Source organism: Trichoderma camerunense (assembly GCF_050948025.1).
Source record: "Trichoderma camerunense strain CBS 138272 chromosome Unknown V8C40scaffold_9, whole genome shotgun sequence".
Classification (NCBI taxonomy): domain Eukaryota; kingdom Fungi; phylum Ascomycota; class Sordariomycetes; order Hypocreales; family Hypocreaceae; genus Trichoderma; species Trichoderma camerunense.
In genome coordinates, this window is record NW_028145361.1 from 78,840 (window position 1) to 96,280 (window position 17,441).

The window sequence follows — 17,441 nt, forward strand, 5'->3', positions numbered from 1 at the left end:
CGGTAGTCTGAGCCTCTAGGAGGGAGAAAGGCAAAATGTCCATGTCAAGTGTAAGAAAAGGAACCTAGAAGGGGAAACATGGTACGAGTACTCGTACTGATGATCATGTACATTTCCGCCTTTTCAACTCGCTAATTCCGGCCAACAAATGCAGCGTTTCCCTAGTTGTACGAAGCGAAGCAGGCCAGTATCCAGACCGGACCAGCTGACTGATGGACATGCACAATGCAATGCATGCGCCAGACTCGTGTGTCGTTTTAAGCGCTCAGCTCAATCGACAAAAAAGACCCGAGAGCACAGGGTTGTCGCTTTTGGGCGCCTCTGCATTAGTATTAGACCATACTAGTAGTATCCAGACAGACACTTGGGATAAGTGAGGTGTGATGTGATGGCGTAGAGATAAAAGTCTCCGCGGGAGCGTATCTGGTCATTGAATCCCTTGTACAGTCGTACCGGGTTTCTCGCCTCGATTCACCACAAATGTCTCGGAAGCCCTTGTCCGTCGTGTGTTTTTTTCGTATTATCAAGAAATCGGTCAAGAGAGCAGCAGTGTAGCCCCTTTTTTTCCGTTTTGCGTCGATCTATTTCCCGCTGTTGGATTTCCTGCCATCGGTCTCTTGTCTGGTGCAGTACCCAGCTGGTGGTACACGCAGCTCCACGCAGCTACACCACTGTACAGCGTGAGGAGCAAAACCGGCGCCAAAATTAACTGAAGAGATTGACTCCGCTCTTCGTGTCTGCGTAGCTGCGCACAATGTCGGGCCGCCAGCAGCTATTTCTTAGTCGCCGGCCGGCTCTGTGCGCTGCCCAAAATAGATTGTCCCCCACATTGATCACATCAGCCTCCAACGAACGTCTCTGTAGCATTTCTTCAATATCATGAGCACAGTATTATTTATCGCGGTAGTTGGTGATATAGCAAATCCTACGATTCCAGACCTCGTATCTACAATGTTACTGTACAGGATTGTAGTAGTAGTTACCTTACAGACTTGATACAGACCCAACTCACTACTTGGGACTATCATAACCGCACCATTAAGAGAGGCCGTCATTCAGTGCGGTCGCACAGCATCAAAGTAATCTCGGCCGTACTCGATAGGAAGGGAATCAAGCATGCTGACCAGCTACTCGTTCCCAACAAGAGAAGGAGAAGCGAAATAAATTAAAATAGCGAGAGCGAGACAGTGACTGAGAGGGAAAATGTTCCCCCTCGTTATGACTCTTCTCCTCATCACTCGCAGCGTGCAGCCATATTTGACGTATCAAAAAACGTGCTAATACCTGCATAAAGCTCCGTCTGAAAAGGCTATCGGGAGAAAAGCCACTTTTATCTCCTCCGCCTCCGTAGGTACTGTCCGTAAAATCTCTCACTTTACTTATATAATAATACAAAAAAAATCGGATATCGTTTTTGCCTTTTTCTCTTTATTTCCGATTTTTTGCGGGTTATTTTCGTTGACGGTCCGCCTTCGGAGAGCCACAACGATAATGTAAAGGAGGGGGAGGCAACAGCTATTACATGACTACTACGTACGTTGACAAAGTGTGTCTTTTGATGATTTAACGGAGAAATGTACATTGTTTAAAACGGGCGTAGACAAGTTAAATTACCGTCCGTCTGTACAAGTACTCTCCCTACCATATGTGATATAGCCAACATTGACGTCATATAACAACCCCAATTGTTGGATGTTTATTCCAATGCAACGACAGAGCAAGAGCAGGTTCTAGTTGTTGTAACAGCGGTTAATCACATTTCTTGATACCAAACATATGATCACATCGTGCTGCTCATACAACAGCTTCTCAAGGTGAATATTGTTGAAAACAACACAGGTTCAATGCCCAGGAGCTATTGAGATTTATATTTCAACAAATATATTCGCTGTAAAACCAAGATATATGGAGTAATGTCCTACCAAACAATTATGTTGAAAACGACCTTCTCTCTCGCTCTCACGAATGGCATGATAATACCTCCATCAATTCAAAAAAAGATATTCGCCAGGTATGCAACATCGATATAATAGATATACAATTGTAAAAGAAAAAAAAGAGGCAGAAATGGAAACTCCATCACCGTCTACGTGGGACGAGGAGGCTGAGGCGGTGGCTTGTTAGACGGCCCCAGCACCGCATCAAGCTTATTCTCCAACCCTTTGCCAGTCTTGTCTATCCACTTCAACGCCGACGAGCTGCTAAATAGCCGGCCATTGCTCATTCCTCCGGATGACCGCCGAGGACCCTGGCCTGGGACCGCAGGCGGCGGGCTAAACACTCTCTGTGGCGGCGGCGGATATGACACGACATTTTGAGAGTTGAATCCTAGAAACAGCTGAGGCTGCGTTGTTGCTGGGCGTGGCGGCAGAGGAGGGGACGCATATTGAGCCTGCGGCACGTTTGGAGACGAGGGGATATTGCCATTAGCCGCCGCATAGGTAGGCTGGGTTGGATATTGGTGCTGGTGAGGGGCTATTGCTGGTCCGTAAGGATGCGTAGCGGGAGGAGGCTGCGTGCCTGGTCTTGGAGCACCAGCGTACCCATAAGTTGGCGACGGCTGCGGCTGCGGATACTGCTGATAAGCACCTACCGCCGCCTGCTGGAATTCCGGCCGCGGTGGCTGAGGAGGAGGGTTCACGGTTGAAGATGCATAGGTAGGTTGCGGAATGTCATAGCCTGAAGTCGGTGGTGGAGGCGTATAGTGCTGGGCAGGAGGGTAAGATGCCGGACTTGGGGGAGCTGGCGATGCCACCGGAGGCGTGGGACTCGGGGCAGAATACAGATTTTGCGGCGGTCCCTGGTTGATGGGCTGGAATTGAAAGGAGGGCATCTGTGGACTGGGAGCGGACGAGGTTGGCGCTGAATGGGGCGGTACGTATGTCAGCTGACCTGGGATAGGGCTTGAGTTTGGAGGATAGCCCATTGCAGGACTTGGGTGTGAAGGACTTGGCGATGGATGGGGGTAGCCTATCACAGGACTTGCATGTGAAGGGCTCGGTGATGGATGAGGGTAACCTGTGGGAGGACCGGGATGCGAAGGGCTTGGCGACGGTTGATACGGAGTGCCCACCGGTGCTGGATGGGGAGGCACCGGAGGTTGAGAATTGTGATATGGGGTTGGAGCGGCCACGGGTGGATGCTCTGCTACGGCTACCACTGGAACGGGCGCCTGGATAGGGGGAGCAGCAGCCATAGGAAGAGGAGGCGGAAGAGGAGGAGGAACATCTGCTGCTGGCGGCGGAGGTTGATCTGATTGATGGTGCTGATGTTGCGGCGCCACTCCAACCAAGGGTGCCTCCGCCGAACCAGATGAATCTGCTGCCGGGCGCTGATCCTGTTGCTGCCGCTGTTGCTGGGCGAGATCCGGAGATGCGGATACCACCGCGTTCGTCGATTGCGAAGACGTCCCCTGGGGAGCAGCTGGAGGAGCCGCTAGAGGAGGAACGGCTGGCGGAGTAACAGCGTGAGGAGGACCATGAGGAGGACCATGAGGAGGAACGGCCCCTACTACCGGAGGCCCATGGGACTGAGGCGGCGGCGGCGACGCAGGCTGCGGAGGTTGTAGAGGCACCGGGGGAGTTGAAGCCGCCGGCGCATCATCCACATGCCCAGCTGGACGATACGGTCGATACGACAACGCCGTCGTCGCATCGCCCTGGAGACCGGCAGACGGTCTCTGGTGCTTTACGTTAAGCGGCGCAACCGGTGCGACGTCCTCGGCCGGGGGACTGTACGGTATGAATGCCGGCGCGGCGCCGACGGGCGGGACTTGCTTCCTCGACACCCGGAGAGGCGCGACGTAAAACGAAGACGGCGGCGATGAAGACTCGCTCGCTGCAGCAGGAGTGGGAGCGGGAGCAGGAGGGTGAGAGGCACTATATCCGGCTGGCACGCCATGACTGCTGAGACGTAGCGGCGCTGGCGCTGCAGTGACATCTTCAATCTTGGCCTCTGCATGTCCAGATTCCTCAACCTTGATCCCTAGTCCACCAACACCAGGTCCAGCCGCTGTTGCTCCAACCGCCACGGTAGCCTTGGGTCCATCCTCTTCACCCGGCGACATGGGCCCAAAATACGCCCACGGATTCGCCAGCGGCTGCTGTTCCTCGCGCTTTGCGTCCACCTTGTTCTGCTCCTCCGCGTCGACCCGCGACTCCGTCCTGACGTCCTGGTCCAGATAGAAAGGCCACGGATTCGCCTGCACGACGTCCCCATCCTGCGCCTGCACCGGCTTTCTCCCCGGCTCGTTCTCCGCCTTGTGCACCACGGAGTCGCCGGGCATCTCGAAGATTTCGCCGTCGAGGTGGGACCGAGGCGAGTTGTCGAGCTCGACGGCGCCGCGATACTGCGGGTGCGCCATGGCTGAAGGGCCAAAGGGGGAAGGGATGCGAATGCGCAGTTTGGTTTGTTTGGTTTCTTCCCTTTCACTCTTGACTTTTCTCGACGTCGCCCGCGTCTATCGTTTGTTGCTTCTGTGTCTATGAGTGTACGTCGTAATTCGTCGTCGCTTTCGCTGTTGTTGCGCAGATTGGGGGGGCTCGTCGCAACCGCAATCGCAATCGCAATCGCAACCCCGAGGAGCTGAAACTGACACAATCACGCGGACGCCACTGCTGCCATGAACAGTTGACCGGTAAAATATTACCTCTCCCCCCTCTATCCCAGCTTCTCGAAGAGCGAATGACAGAAACAAACAAACAAAAAAAAAAAGGTAGAGAAAAGTGGAAAAGAAAACAAAAAGCCAAGGCTCGTCGTTGCAATAAGACTCAGGATGTCGTTGGTGTACCAAGTACAAACAAAAGGCAAGCAGTCAAAAGGCACGAAACGAGCCACAGCCGCGCAAAAGCGGGCCAAAAAAGCCACATAGCCACGTTTAAACACGTAAGGCAAAGGCAGGGCAAAAGCAAGCTTCGTACCGTACCGACAAAGTACTGCTACTCGTACTCCTTACCCAGCCCTGCGGCCGTTGGGCTAGTCCCCCCAAGAGAGTTATTAATGCCGGCACTCAAAACACCAGCTTGAACCCTGGCCTTGTTGCTGTGGGTTATGAACTAGATTGGTTGGGCACGTTTTTCCTGCTGAACCTCGTCGTTTTCTTTTTTTTTTTCTGGGGACCGCCGAGACAACAACGACAAGGCACGGGCAAACTAGTGCTGGCATGCGAGATCTGAGCAAGGGGGGAGCCGCAGGGAATCGAATCGCCATGTGCCCAGCTGGAATCCACTTTGTGTCTTTGCCTCACTCGTTTTTGCAACGGAACCAAACATGACATGGGCCCTGCTTGCTGCAAGAGTCAGTGTGTACATGGCATTACATGTACATTACATGGTGAGTCTGCCCCCCTTGCATGGCCTCTGGATGTATGTACGAGTACATTCTATTCTGTACATACACCACAGCGGCAGGACCAGCATACGGAGTACATACAACCAGGTTTCCTCATTGGACAAGAGGGCCGTCCAATCTGCGAATCACATCATCACATCACAACTCGAATAAACTTTGACGATAGAGGATACTAGGTAGAATGACAGTTCCACCTGTCAGCATATGAAGAACCCACTCTCTTTCAACTTTATATGCCCAGACGCTAGATAAGACTTCGACTCTCACCCCCGGAAGAAGCAGATGTAAATGAGAAATGGCAACATGTACATGATGAATAATTTCAATTTCATGCTTGGACGTTAACACATATTTCCTCTACCCTTCCCGCACACATATCTTCAGATAAACCGGATCATCATTATATTTCTCTTGAACCTCCCCCAAGAAACAAAAAAACCCGCTTGCAAAGCCGCCAATTAGTTCCATATTCCAACAGAGCACGTAACTCGCTCGCCCGAGATGTTTCCGCTCCAAAGCCGTACCATACAAACAGGGGGGACATTTCCATCAAACAATGCCAACTAGCGAAGGTCCCCGTATTCATTATAATCCCAACATTCTTGAACACAATCCAACCAAGGAATACGAGGTTGGCCACCAAACACTCACGCATATCGGATAGCTACAAAATGAAAAAGGTACAAAACGAAGTCGTCATGACAAGCAGTCATGACAAGCACCGCCGAAAAGCTTTAGTCGTCGTTCTTCGCCCCACGCTTCATTCGGCCGGCCCAGCGCCGTTTGCCGGGCCGTGTCTCGAAGTGAGGTGCAACAGCGTGAACGTCAGCCATGGTACTCTCAATAGCCGCACGAGTCTTGTTTCGGTAGCAATCAACTAAATAGTTCGGTCAGCCCACGCTCTCTCATACTCACAAATTCGCATGCTTGCTGCGGATCAGTGAAAGAAGGGGACAAAAAAACTTACGAGCTCGCTGGAGGAACACGGTCCTACCAGAAAAGACTCGGCTCTGCAGCCAGGCCATACGGTAACCAAGATCATTCAGTCGCACCTCCTTGGTGCGGCCCGACTTCCTCAGTCTTGGGATAGTCGCCTCTCCCTCTTGGCCCTCTGCCATGGTAACCTTGACCACTTCTCCTCTCAGCTTCTCGGCGCCGCGACGCGATGCCTCGCGGCCTTCAGTCTCCTGTGTGCCGTCATCGGAATAGTCGTCAACGAAGAACCGCGAACCCGTAGCACTGGGAGGCGGGCTCTGCATTTCGCGAGGGAAGTAGCTTCGGGGAAATACACTGGCTCCCTTACGGAAGCTGTCAGGGATCTCGTTAGTATCAACGCCATCAAGCGTGACACGCACCCGAAGGCGTGATCCCCGAACATTGTCCTCAACAAGGATGAACTTGCGCCTCTTGGCCTCGGGGATATCGGGAAACAGACCATCCCCAGAATCGTCAACGCGACTGTGGCTCCTCGCCGGTATGGGCCCGTTGGTCCGGGGAGCCATATGAGACATCGACCCGCCTTGAGGGCCGACAGGGTATGAGCCCGGGCCCGCGTATCCCGCAAAGACGTGAGCTTGTCTCACATCATCACTGCCGACGGGGGGCATCTGAGCTGTTGGCGCCTGGTGGTGGTGGTGGTGGTCCTCGTAAGAGTTATTCCCTTCGCCTCAACAAACGCGTTAGCTTTTTACTCTCCATAATTACTACTCGGTGAGCAAACGCGAATGACAAGCGACAAGGAGAAAAGACCAAATACTATAAAGGACAAAGAAAGCACACGAAACCGTCTTCAAACTTTTATATAGCAAAGACGCAAGAAAGCAAACGGGATCAAGCAAAAGAACTGTGAAAAACGAGAGCGAGAGAGGGATAAGAGTGTTTAGATGCGTAATTGAATGAACCCCTAATTAGCCATAGCAATATTAACTGCCAGCGGGAGGAAGGGGGGGATAACTTTTTATAGCCTTAAGGCGTATTTGAACTCATCTAAGAGTCGCGCGAAAACCAGCAGCAAAGCAGACAACTTGACAGCAGCGGCAGCCGATGCGACTTTTATGGTAATATACAGGAGTGTGCCAACCGAGGGACCGACTATCGACCTCTTGCCATTAAGGCATGCTGTATAAGATAGGTAATATGATGCGCGGTAAGACAAGTGATGCCGGCCCATTGCTATTTAACAAAAAGACGTCAAGAACACAAAAAATTGTTACAGAACCCCAATTCCTAAAGAGTCATAGAGAGCCGAAAAGGGATAAAAAGGAAAATTGTAAGGAAAAAGATAATAGAGAAACCAGTAAAAAAAGCAAAAGGGGCCGATAAAGCAAGAAAGGAGGCCCCCCTTCAAACAAGAGTGTAAAGTGCTTTTTGCAGAGGGTTAAAAATGAGTTGGTATCATTAAATCAACACAACGTTCTGACGGCGTAAAAACTGTCTAGTGAGGTTTGCAAGGCAAAAAGTGATGCAAATACAGCAGATGCGACAGCAAGTAAATCACATCTGGTGAAACATACCGACTTCTTCTCCACCCGGTGCGCCGTCAGGGTGGCCCCCGGCATGGTGATGGTGCATAGGCTGCCCCATGCTGCCTATCGTTGGCTTGCCCATGTTGGGTGCATGAGCTGTGGGCATGGGTTGGGGAGCGGCAGAGAGACCTCCTGGTCCACCGGGGCCCGACATGTGGGCGCCGGGGTGCGGAGCGCCCTGGACCTGCTGCTGCTGCTTGCGGCTGTTCATCTTGGCCATTCGGCGGACTCTTCGGCTTCGGAGCCGGGGATCTTGGTTGCTGTTGCGCCAGCTATCCACGGCGCGCTGGATCAGACCTCGCTTGCCCCGCAGGGGGATGTTGAGCTGCGCCAGGGCCCAGCCGACTCTGTTGCAGTCAGTCTCGTAGATGAGACGGTTTCCGCGGTACTGGTCCTTGGGGCAGCACGCTCTGGGGTAGACGCAGTTCTCCTGCTTGAACTCGGGCGAGAGCTCGTCGATGTTGACCGACTCGACGTCGCAGCGGATCGTGTACTCCATCTTGACCCGGTCTCGCGAGTACTCAAAGGCAATCCACTGGACACCGTTGCCGTCCTGCCTCACGACAAGAGGCGTCGTCGCGGGGATAGGGCCAGGGGCAGCATTGGGATTGACCGCGGGAGTCGGGTTTGAGGGACTCTGAAGCTGCGGCGGGCCTTGTTGATGGTGGGGTTGCGCCATGGGAGAAGGCTGCGGCTGCTGTTTCTGCAGCTGCAGGGGAACTTGGGGCTCAATCTTGGGTCGCGGGCTGCCCGTCATGCCAGCCTGCGCATGCTGTGCGTGCTGCGCCGCGTGAGGCGGCATCTGGTTCTGCGGTGCCGCATGCGACATCATCATGTTGGGCTGCGATGCCATTGACTGCTGGTGATGATGGGGGTGCTGCGCGTAGGGAGAGGGTGCCGCCTGATGGGGCATTGACTGGTATTGGGGCTGCTGGTAGTACATGGACTGCTGCAAATGCTGAGACGGCGGCTGGCCGTACAAACTTCGGTGCTGGTCATGCTGCGACGGTGACGCTACTGATGCGGGAGAGTTTGACTGTGGTGTATGATATGACATTGGAGGGTAGGGAGGTCTAGGCATTTGGGCGGCGGCCATCATGTCGGAGGTATCTAGGAAGCAAAAACCTGCGTTAGCAAAACCTGGGTCGCCGATGGAATCGCGCGTGCGTGCGTGCCGTTTGCTGCGGCGCAAGACGACTTACCGGCGGACGTGTATCCGCTCGTGGCACCTGGTGTGCTGTACGGACTCGGGTGGTTGTAGTAGTTCAGGGCCTCGGGCGTGCTGGTAGCCTGGTTGCTGGCCTGGTACGCCTGTGGGAGAGTGTGCTGCGACGAGTATGCGCCCTGGTGATGCTGCGGCGGCTGGTGTTGCGGGTGCTGCTGGTGATGCTGGTGAACAATGCTTGGAGGGCGCGAGTGCTGGAGCTGCTGTGAAGGCGGGTGACCTTGTTGCTGGTGGTGGGCTTGATGCTGCATATGGAGAAGACGCATCAGTAAAACTTCAACGTCGAATAACTCATTAAGCTGGTAGAGAAAAACATGTCGAGATAGGACGCGTTTGATGTTTTATCTGCCCCCTTGACAGACTGATGGCCCAGCACGTCTTGGTGGGGTGGGCCATCCCCTGGCGACTGACCGGGATGACACGGGTGAGGCGTGCTAGGCCTGAAAGGATAACGCCGGTAGAAGCAATCTTGGTCTCGCGTACCGGAGGGCAGGGCTTTGGGGTAGAGGCAACGTGGGGACGTCGTACCGCCTAGCTCCAGATGATGAATTGGGACGCCAGCGAGGGATGAGCGGGAGACCGGGGGGGATGGCTTGCGAAGAAGGGGAGAAGGAAAAAGTGGCAGGGCGGTTTCTTACGCCGTCGCAGGCACAGAGAGGACAAGCCAGGGGGAAGAGCAGGACAAGGAAGGGGTGGTGGTTGAAGAGAGCAGGGGGATCCAGCAAGCGTTTGGAACCAAGGACTGACGTGGTATGCAAAGTACAGACAGATGCTTACCGCCGTACCGTACAGAACGGTGTGGTCGAAAGATGCTATCGTATGTACGCTTCCTTGAAACGAGACGACTTTCTATGGGGAATTGTAGCGCAGAAAACAACGCAAACGAAGGGCAAACGCGCTCGGCAAGAAAAGAGGCTCGGCTTCCTCTCCTCCGAGAAATTGTCAAGCGGGCTTTTTAATAAGAAAAAAGATCGAGGAAACGCGCAGAGGATTGAGGAAAAAAAAACGAAAAAAAGAAAAGGGCCTAGGTGACCCAAGTCCCATATACTTTTTGGGTCTGCTAGCAGGGGGGAGGGGGTGTCGGACGGGGGAGGCAGCTTGAGAGCGACGGGGAGCAGGGATAGGCCAGGACCGGGGCAGACCAGCGCATGGGAGACGCGACAGGGGCGCAGAGGTTTTGATTAAACGGCCAATAACGGGCCTGTGAGGTCGAGCCAGGGGCGACACGACCAGGACCAGCTGCCCAATCAGGCATTGGCCAGCCGGGCCTAGCCAGTCGACAAGGATTGCGCCGGGATTGCCATCACCATGTTCCGTCTCGTTAGCCCACAGGCGGTGTGTGTGGGTGGGCGAGACAAGTCGACAGCATGTACCGGTACCAAGGACAAGCAGAATCTCTCGACGGCACTAGCTCGACGAGCGACAATGCGAACAAGGAGCCAGCATCGCCATCCATAAGCCGGCAAGTCAGGCTGGACTCAGTGCCGTGTGAGTGAAGTAGGTACAAGCAACTGTACTGCGCAGTTAAGCGCAGGTAGGTGCAGTACCGTACACACAGCGAGTCGTACTCAATCTCGTACAGGAGGGCATGGGAGCACCTGGCCAAGACAGAGGCCAAGACAGAGACTGATGATAGACCAGATGAAGGTTCCCCGGTTTCGGCTACCGGCGCGGCGGGCACCGAACCCCCGACGACTCATTCTGTGCCCCATTCATCCTTGTCTGTCTGTTCTTCTTTGCGTCTTGCACCACCATGGCAGAGATGAAAATGACTTGTGCCTCTTTGCCAGTAACAACCTCCAGGAGTGCTTCTCGTCCATCAGCAGTGGCATGGGATGGCATTGGCATGGCGCGGCGGCACGCCACTCCGGGCAGCTGAATCAGCCTTGGGACGAGACAGGCTTTGTGAGAGATGTGGTGCCTGTGGCCCCCCACTCAGAGCTTGACGATTGGGTGGTATTGGACCCGTGGAATCCAACTGTGTTGCCATCTGAGTGCTGCTCAATCTCCACTGATCTTGGGCAGAGGTCCTCGTCCTCGTAGCCTTGCCCAGGTCTGTCCAGCGTACCAGGTACTGTGCTCCGTACTCGTACCAGCATGCTTGTGCTTGTGCCTGTAAGCGCGGCTCAGACTGATGCCAGCAGCAGCCAAACGTGATGCCATGTACCTGTACTCGTACCAGTACCGGGCGGCCCCTTGCCCTTGACGCAACTTTGCTCAAAATAAAGATTGTGGAGTGCTGTGCAATTCGGTACAACCACGCCAAACAGCTCCAAGGACTTCCAATCGCTTGAGGACGCCGGTTGATTCTGGCGACGTAATGAGGAGAGCAGTTGGCCGCAGCCTTCATTACTTCTCGACCACTAGGCCATGTCTCTCCCAATGGCAACAGTCAATCAGACCCAGGGCTCTTCTCGCCTAGCTTCATTGCTCCAACACCGCTGACTGACACTGCGGAGCAACCAGACTGGTACTGGTACCATTCGGCCCACTCGACCCTGTCGTAGGTGGCGCGCCCTGGCCGCTGGTGAAACAGGAGCTGCTTTCCCATGCCCACTCAGTGAGTCCCGGCGTGGTTAACCTTGCGACATGGCACGCTAGCGACCTTCATGGCCACAGATCATACCAGGTTTGAATGATGGAGAGTCTTTATACAGATAGCTTGCTGACACCGCTTGGTGCTGTGGTTCTGAATGAAATTTGTAGGACGGAAGAGAAGTGTTGAATATGAAGAAAAAGGGGTGTAGAAAGGCCGAGAGAATAGAATGCTTACCAGTTCATTGGTGTGATCTTGAAAGTATGCTCGGGTTTGGCTGAGGGTCGCCATGATGGCAGAATCGGAAAAAATAAGTCAAAAGCTTGGAGATACTAAGCAGTGTCAAATCAGTGAAAGCCCGGTATGAGTTTAGAAGAGTAATATAAAAAAAACATCAAGGTTGTGGTTTGAAAATTTTGGACGGTAGACAAGGTTGCTTACCTCGTTTAAGTGTTATTTTAGTAGCTGGCTCTCCAAGACTAGGTTTAGGATGAAGCCGCAAGCCAGGTCATCCAAGTGAGGAATTGGGGATAGGCTATTATATCTGGCCTTTTTGGGGTTCGCTGATTCAGACGATCAGCCGCCATTTCTCTCTCTTTGCTCTTTTTTTTTCTTTTTCCTTTTTTAGGATACGCGGGACAAACGCGTCCGAACATGCCCAGTGCCGACGGCGATATGCCTGGAATAAGGGGATGGAGATGTTCTGGGGAAACGAGAAGTGTGATTTATGCAGAGAGAAGAGAGTAATCAACCCAGTCATGGCATAATGGAATCATGGTAAGGAAGCTCCGGGAGGAAATGGCATCGAATTCGAACAATGGGGGTAGGTAGCACAGAATATATAAAGCAGTACTCACTTCAAAGACCAGATATTTTTGGTATCCAACTTGGGCCAGCTGCAAGGACCAATGCGCCGAGTTGTCGCTTCTTGAACGAGTGCGTTTGTCTGGAGGAATTGCTTGAACTGGAGCAATATCTTGTACTGTGACAGACCAGAACAATAGATGCAAAGCCACACGCAGTCGCAGATGGCTTGTGATATCTCGACCGACCAACGTTGAATTGTGGCGGCACGGTTGCGTCGTGGCAAATGGTTACTTCGACTACTCGTACCTAAGAGGCAAGCCTCCTGCAGGCGTCTCGCTCAGGTGCTAGGTTCAGCGGTAGGTGCTACTCGAGTTGTTACATTAGTTCATGCAAGTCCAAGGATATTGCGGCATCCCATCAGCGACGCTCGTGGCAATGCGTACAAACCAGAGCAAAGAAGAATCAGCGGCAACCGGATCACTGCGGCACTGGTACTCGCACAAGAGGACTGGGCCGGTCTCGCAAATGTCTCGATGGAAAAGATGCAATGTGATTCAACATGGAACACGTAGAGTAAATAAGCAAATGAAGAATGATGGAGGGGGAAAATGCAAAGCCGGGATACGCTCAATCACAAAAGAAATTCGAGGCGATCATCCTATGCACACGACATCGCTCGAAGAGGGTAAGGAGATGACAGGACAGGAATAATCTAGCGGTGCTAACTGCCCGCAGCAAGAAGGTACGAGTACTCGTACAGGTACCTTCTCTGGCGGGCCGGAGTACAGGTACCTGGTCCGGGCAAAATACCTCCCGTCGTCTTTGCTTCTCAGCGCTGTATCCGTACTGTACTCGTACCGCGCAGGCTTGGTGCTGGCCCCTTTTACCCTGGGAGGCGGGCGATTCCGAGGCATCGGCACTCACGCTTCGGCTTAAAGACCTGAACAGGGGTGCTCTCCAAAGCATTGGTGATGCTAGCAGCAATATCGTACATGTACAAAAAAGAACAGTGGTATATCGATCGGCTTGGGTGTATGCTAAGAACGGATAGAGCTCCCCGGCTAGTCACGTAGCATTTGCTCTTTCTCTCTCGAAAGTCCAGGACAAATGCTGCCTGTAGCCTGGCGATGCTATCTCCCCAACACCGACAGTCCTGCTAAGAATGATGTTTAGAGACTCAGGTATGAATAAGTTCCTTGTGCCATCGCTTGTACCAATCTTGCGTTCTCCAAAGGCCAAGCGCACAAAACGTCGTAGTAGCATTCTAATCTGGCTAGGTCGTTTCTTTTGGACATGATGGTGGAGAGCAAGGGTGGAACGGTCCAGGAAGAAAGACCTGCCAAATGGTTAGTCGACTTGGTCAGCACTAAAGCCCTGGTCAAGGTGCGGCAAGATGCTTGCAAGTCAAAACTGCGACTGTCCGATTTTGGCAGTGTCTGCTCCGTACAGACGATTAAAGATACAGGTACCTGGAGGCTGGTCCATGTGTCGCGCAGTGGCGATGCCATATCAATAACAGCACTTGAACATGTAGTGGTGGCAGTACGAGGAGTATCATTGTGCTCAAGTCGGTTGAGAGGCGTCACGCTGAGCAATGCCCAAGCCGCATATCCCGGCGTAGCTATCCAGGAATAGAAACTGCTCTACGAAAGTCTTCACCACGCCACTCTAGGCAGATTGACCGTGGGGCCTCCCTTCGTGGGACATAGCAGCCAAGTAGTGTAGAATAGACAAGTCCTACACAAGTAGGCCGCGATATTAGTTTGTATGGAGAGGTACATGCTGCTTTTCGGATACGGCGCGTGGGAGGTGGCGTGGAGTCGTCGACCTCTCGTCTCCAACTTCCATTGGCCTGGGACATGTCAAAGCCTGCTTGTGTGAGGAATATCTGCGCAACATTTGTAATTGACCTCGTGCCGATGCGTGTCGATATTGAGCCCGGCTTGGCGTCTTGAGTAGATGATTGCCTGTTTCTCCTTAGCTTTATGATTTCATCTTCTGCCCTTGGTGGCAGCGGTAGCCACCTCTGCAATGCTGACTGCTGCTTTGTTGCAAGCGGCTTACAATACGCATGTTGCACAGGCGTAATGAGCTGAGGACATTGTTAATGCGAATTGGTATTTTATTTGGTATCCAGTCGCAAAGATACTTTGCAGGTGCAACGCCCAAAGGGTAATGGCAGCGGTAATGCTAATATCCTACGCCCTCTCTCAGTTGATTGTGATCCTGTTGTTTAGTACCTATGTTTCGAACAAAGTGCTTGTCGAGAGGAGCATCGCGGCTTGGTAAACCGTTTGCCAATCGAGCATGTCCACTCTTGTCAATTTCCGTTTCTGTCGTGGCTGCGGAGAACCTCTCGCAGTTTAGTCGCGGTTCGGTCCCTCTCAAGATACCCACATTGTACCAAACGGGCCGGACCAGCCGCCTGGACTAAAGATTTTTTGTCTGCGTGCATGGGATGAGCAAACAAAGCAAGCGGCAATACCGACTCTGCTCTATAGGTCATTCCGTACCTTGCGTCGTCAAGTTCACGATAGTGTACTATGAAGGTTAGTCGACGGAAGTCCAAGATGGCTGCCGCATTTCTTGCTTAGCCCGATGCGCGTCTGCCGTTAGGGGGCAGAGGCCTCCTCTTTCGTCCCTACTTCTTTTCCTCTTTGTTTGTCTGGTTCTCTTCAGCGAAGAACATTGGGTCGACGTTTGAGCTAGCAAATCAATGCGGTGGCACTGACGCCGCCCGTAGGGGCGAGACAAGTAAACAATTTTTGGCGGTTATTAATAGCAGTTCGTGTCCGAAGCACTGCACCGGCTGGGCGTGTGTGGCGTTTTCCCAAGTAAAAGGGCGGGCGGGTGCCAAGACTTGAACGAGGAAATTGTGGTGTTCCACAAGGTTCATAGTTTCTCATGCTTAGCAGAGCTCTCATGATGAAGTGGCACGAGATGAGGGGCCCGGACTCACTTCTGCCGCCTCAATTCGGCGCAGATGCGGAGGACAGCAACCCTCTCGTAGCCGCATAAATCCAACTAGTGCCGCTGCTACCTGCCTTAGTACGTCCAAATGCCACTAAGGCAAAATGACACATTTTTAATTTCCTTTTGAATCGTCCGCAGTAGACACAGAATAAGGCGGTAAAAATTTTTCCTTTGCCCACTCGTGCGAGATATTCTCGACTGTACGAGTACGGAGTAGAACCGAGTACCTAAACGTAACGTGTTACGCTAGGGCTTTGCTGTATCCGCCGGCGACGAGTGGCCGTGGTGTTCTTTGACTCGCAGAAAGACAGCTTGGCTGGCTGCAGGGTGAGGAGGCTGATGCACGTGGAAACATGGAATGCCACTAAGATCAATGGGCCTAGACACCGTTGGCGCCGCCCAGGATCATTGACAGGCAGTCAACCCTCTCCAGATGCGCATGCCTGTTCGCACCAGACTTCGTGAGATCGTCTAAGATCCATCCAGCCTTCTTCCTTCGTTGCGCATCTCATCTGTGGTAGCAGCGGCATATCACTTTCCGATGCGGCAACGAGGGGTCATAAGTGGATAGCCTGTTCGGATTCCTAATACCAGTCAATGACCGCACAGCAGCACGTCTCTATCATGACGGAGTATACCTTTTCGTACACTGCATTGGGCGGAGCGGTCAGATGGGGAGAAGCCGGGACAATCTCCCTCAGACTCCGGTTTGTCCCCGGCGGAATTCGCAGCGACGTCCACGCTCTTCTCTGATCTTGCAGCTTGTCCCTCTGGCGGCTTGCCCGTGCACGGGGGCGTCATCAATCGTAAAAGCCGCTTGCTACCGAATTGGTCCGCTAAGGGCCGACGCGCTTAATGCTCAAGCTCCATGGATTATGCTCGTTCAAGGAGGTCCTTGAGTCGACAAATCTCGGGGTATAAGCGTATGCTTCTCGGAGCTCGACTCCGTCGTCATCCCCCATGGCACGGACATCTTTAGAGTTGTCGACACAGGACGGTGCAATACGCGTGCTCGCTGCAGGGATTCGAAGCGGCCAGAGACTGGCGGATATGCGGCCGAACGGCAGACCGGGATGGACAGAGTCCAGCCATTTGGTCGATGGAGAGGGAAATCCTTGCTCGTCCCTTGTGGAATCTCAAGCTCGGCTGGCCGGGGGGCTCCTGGTCACTGCTGCCTCTCCTAGCGCGGAGAAGATACGAGGGTCCTCTCTGCCCCCTTCCCATGCTGTCTGTCGCATGGCCCCCAGTGCAGTACACACGGCGCAGTATTTGGTACTTTGCATCTCTCTTCCCGCAGCGCTTTGATCAAAGTTCAAGGTACTCCGCATCCTGCGTAGGCTGCATGTATTTTTTTTCTTTGAGGGTCCAAGAGAAGGATCTTGGACACGCTTCTAGAAACTCGAGATCTCTCTTCATCAAAGACCCTGGATATCCTAGGCGAGAATACCACTACCACCTGCTAATGGAGAGTTAGTAGTAGGCAAGGTAGAAACAATGCATTGGTAGTGGTACATCAGTACCAACCTGTGAAACCATGGCTCATTCATCTCAACATCTCACGCCGTGGCGATCCGCGCTTCGTGGTTAAAGCGACGCTCCGAACCCAGAAAATATGTCAGCGCCAAGACTGCGGTTGAAACGGCGACTTTGCTTCCTCAGACCGCGTTACCAGTGTACGAGTACTCGTTGACCTCGCCATAGTCGTAAATCTCATCGAGTCCTTACTGCAGAGGGAATGGGCACTTCAATGCCAGTGCAGTATTACAATGTACTCGTACTCTGGCAAGTACCCTTTCAAGTCGTTGATGCAACTACACGTACGACGTCGGTGAAATCATACTGACAATGCCCGGAGATGCCGACTGCAGGCATGTCATTCGCACAACTAAAACAGGAAATAACTATTGCTCGAGGCCGCCTTCGGTGTTAAGGGGCAATGTCTTGACACGTTCAGCGACTGATATTCCCTTGATTGACTCTTCTTCAGGCTGAATATTCCACTAGCCATCATTCGAGATGCATGTCC

General features: G+C 53.1%; 2 protein-coding genes across 2 annotated transcripts; both read right to left on the minus strand.

Moving 5' to 3' along the window:
* Window positions 1–1,840: 1,840 nt before the first annotated feature.
* On the minus strand, window positions 1,841–4,889 carry V8C40DRAFT_244869 (uncharacterized protein). The gene is given in 2 exon segments (XM_083215758.1): window positions 1,841–3,125; window positions 3,141–4,889. 2 exon segments carry the CDS (start codon window positions 4,361–4,363, stop codon window positions 2,087–2,089), a joined length of 2,262 nt encoding a protein of 753 aa, XP_083072883.1. The 5' UTR covers window positions 4,364–4,889; the 3' UTR covers window positions 1,841–2,086.
* Window positions 4,890–5,804: 915 nt separating this feature from the next.
* Window positions 5,805–9,515, minus strand: V8C40DRAFT_220396 (uncharacterized protein). Its single transcript, XM_083212210.1, has 4 exons — window positions 9,077–9,515; window positions 7,863–8,984; window positions 6,317–7,009; window positions 5,805–6,226 (listed from the first exon to the last, which is right to left on the minus strand). Exons 1-4 carry the CDS (start codon window positions 9,363–9,365, stop codon window positions 6,084–6,086), a joined length of 2,247 nt encoding a protein of 748 aa, XP_083072884.1. The 5' UTR covers window positions 9,366–9,515; the 3' UTR covers window positions 5,805–6,083.
* Between the last annotated feature and the right edge of the window lie 7,926 nt (window positions 9,516–17,441).

Excerpts from the sequence above, each read along its gene's own strand:
- V8C40DRAFT_244869 (XM_083215758.1), bottom strand. The coding sequence starts at position 4,363 with ATGGCGCACCCGCAGTATCGCGGCGCCGTCGAGCTCGACAACTCGCCT.
- V8C40DRAFT_220396 (XM_083212210.1), bottom strand. The coding sequence starts at position 9,365 with ATGCGTCTTCTCCATATGCAGCATCAAGCCCACCACCAGCAACAAGGT. Across the intron at positions 8,985-9,076 it reads GAGCGGATACACGTCCGCCG|ATACCTCCGACATGATGGCC; the intron begins GTAAGTCGTCTT and ends TTTGCTTCCTAG. Across the intron at positions 6,227-6,316 it reads CGTGTTCCTCCAGCGAGCTC|TTGATTGCTACCGAAACAAG; the intron begins GTAAGTTTTTTT and ends CGAACTATTTAG.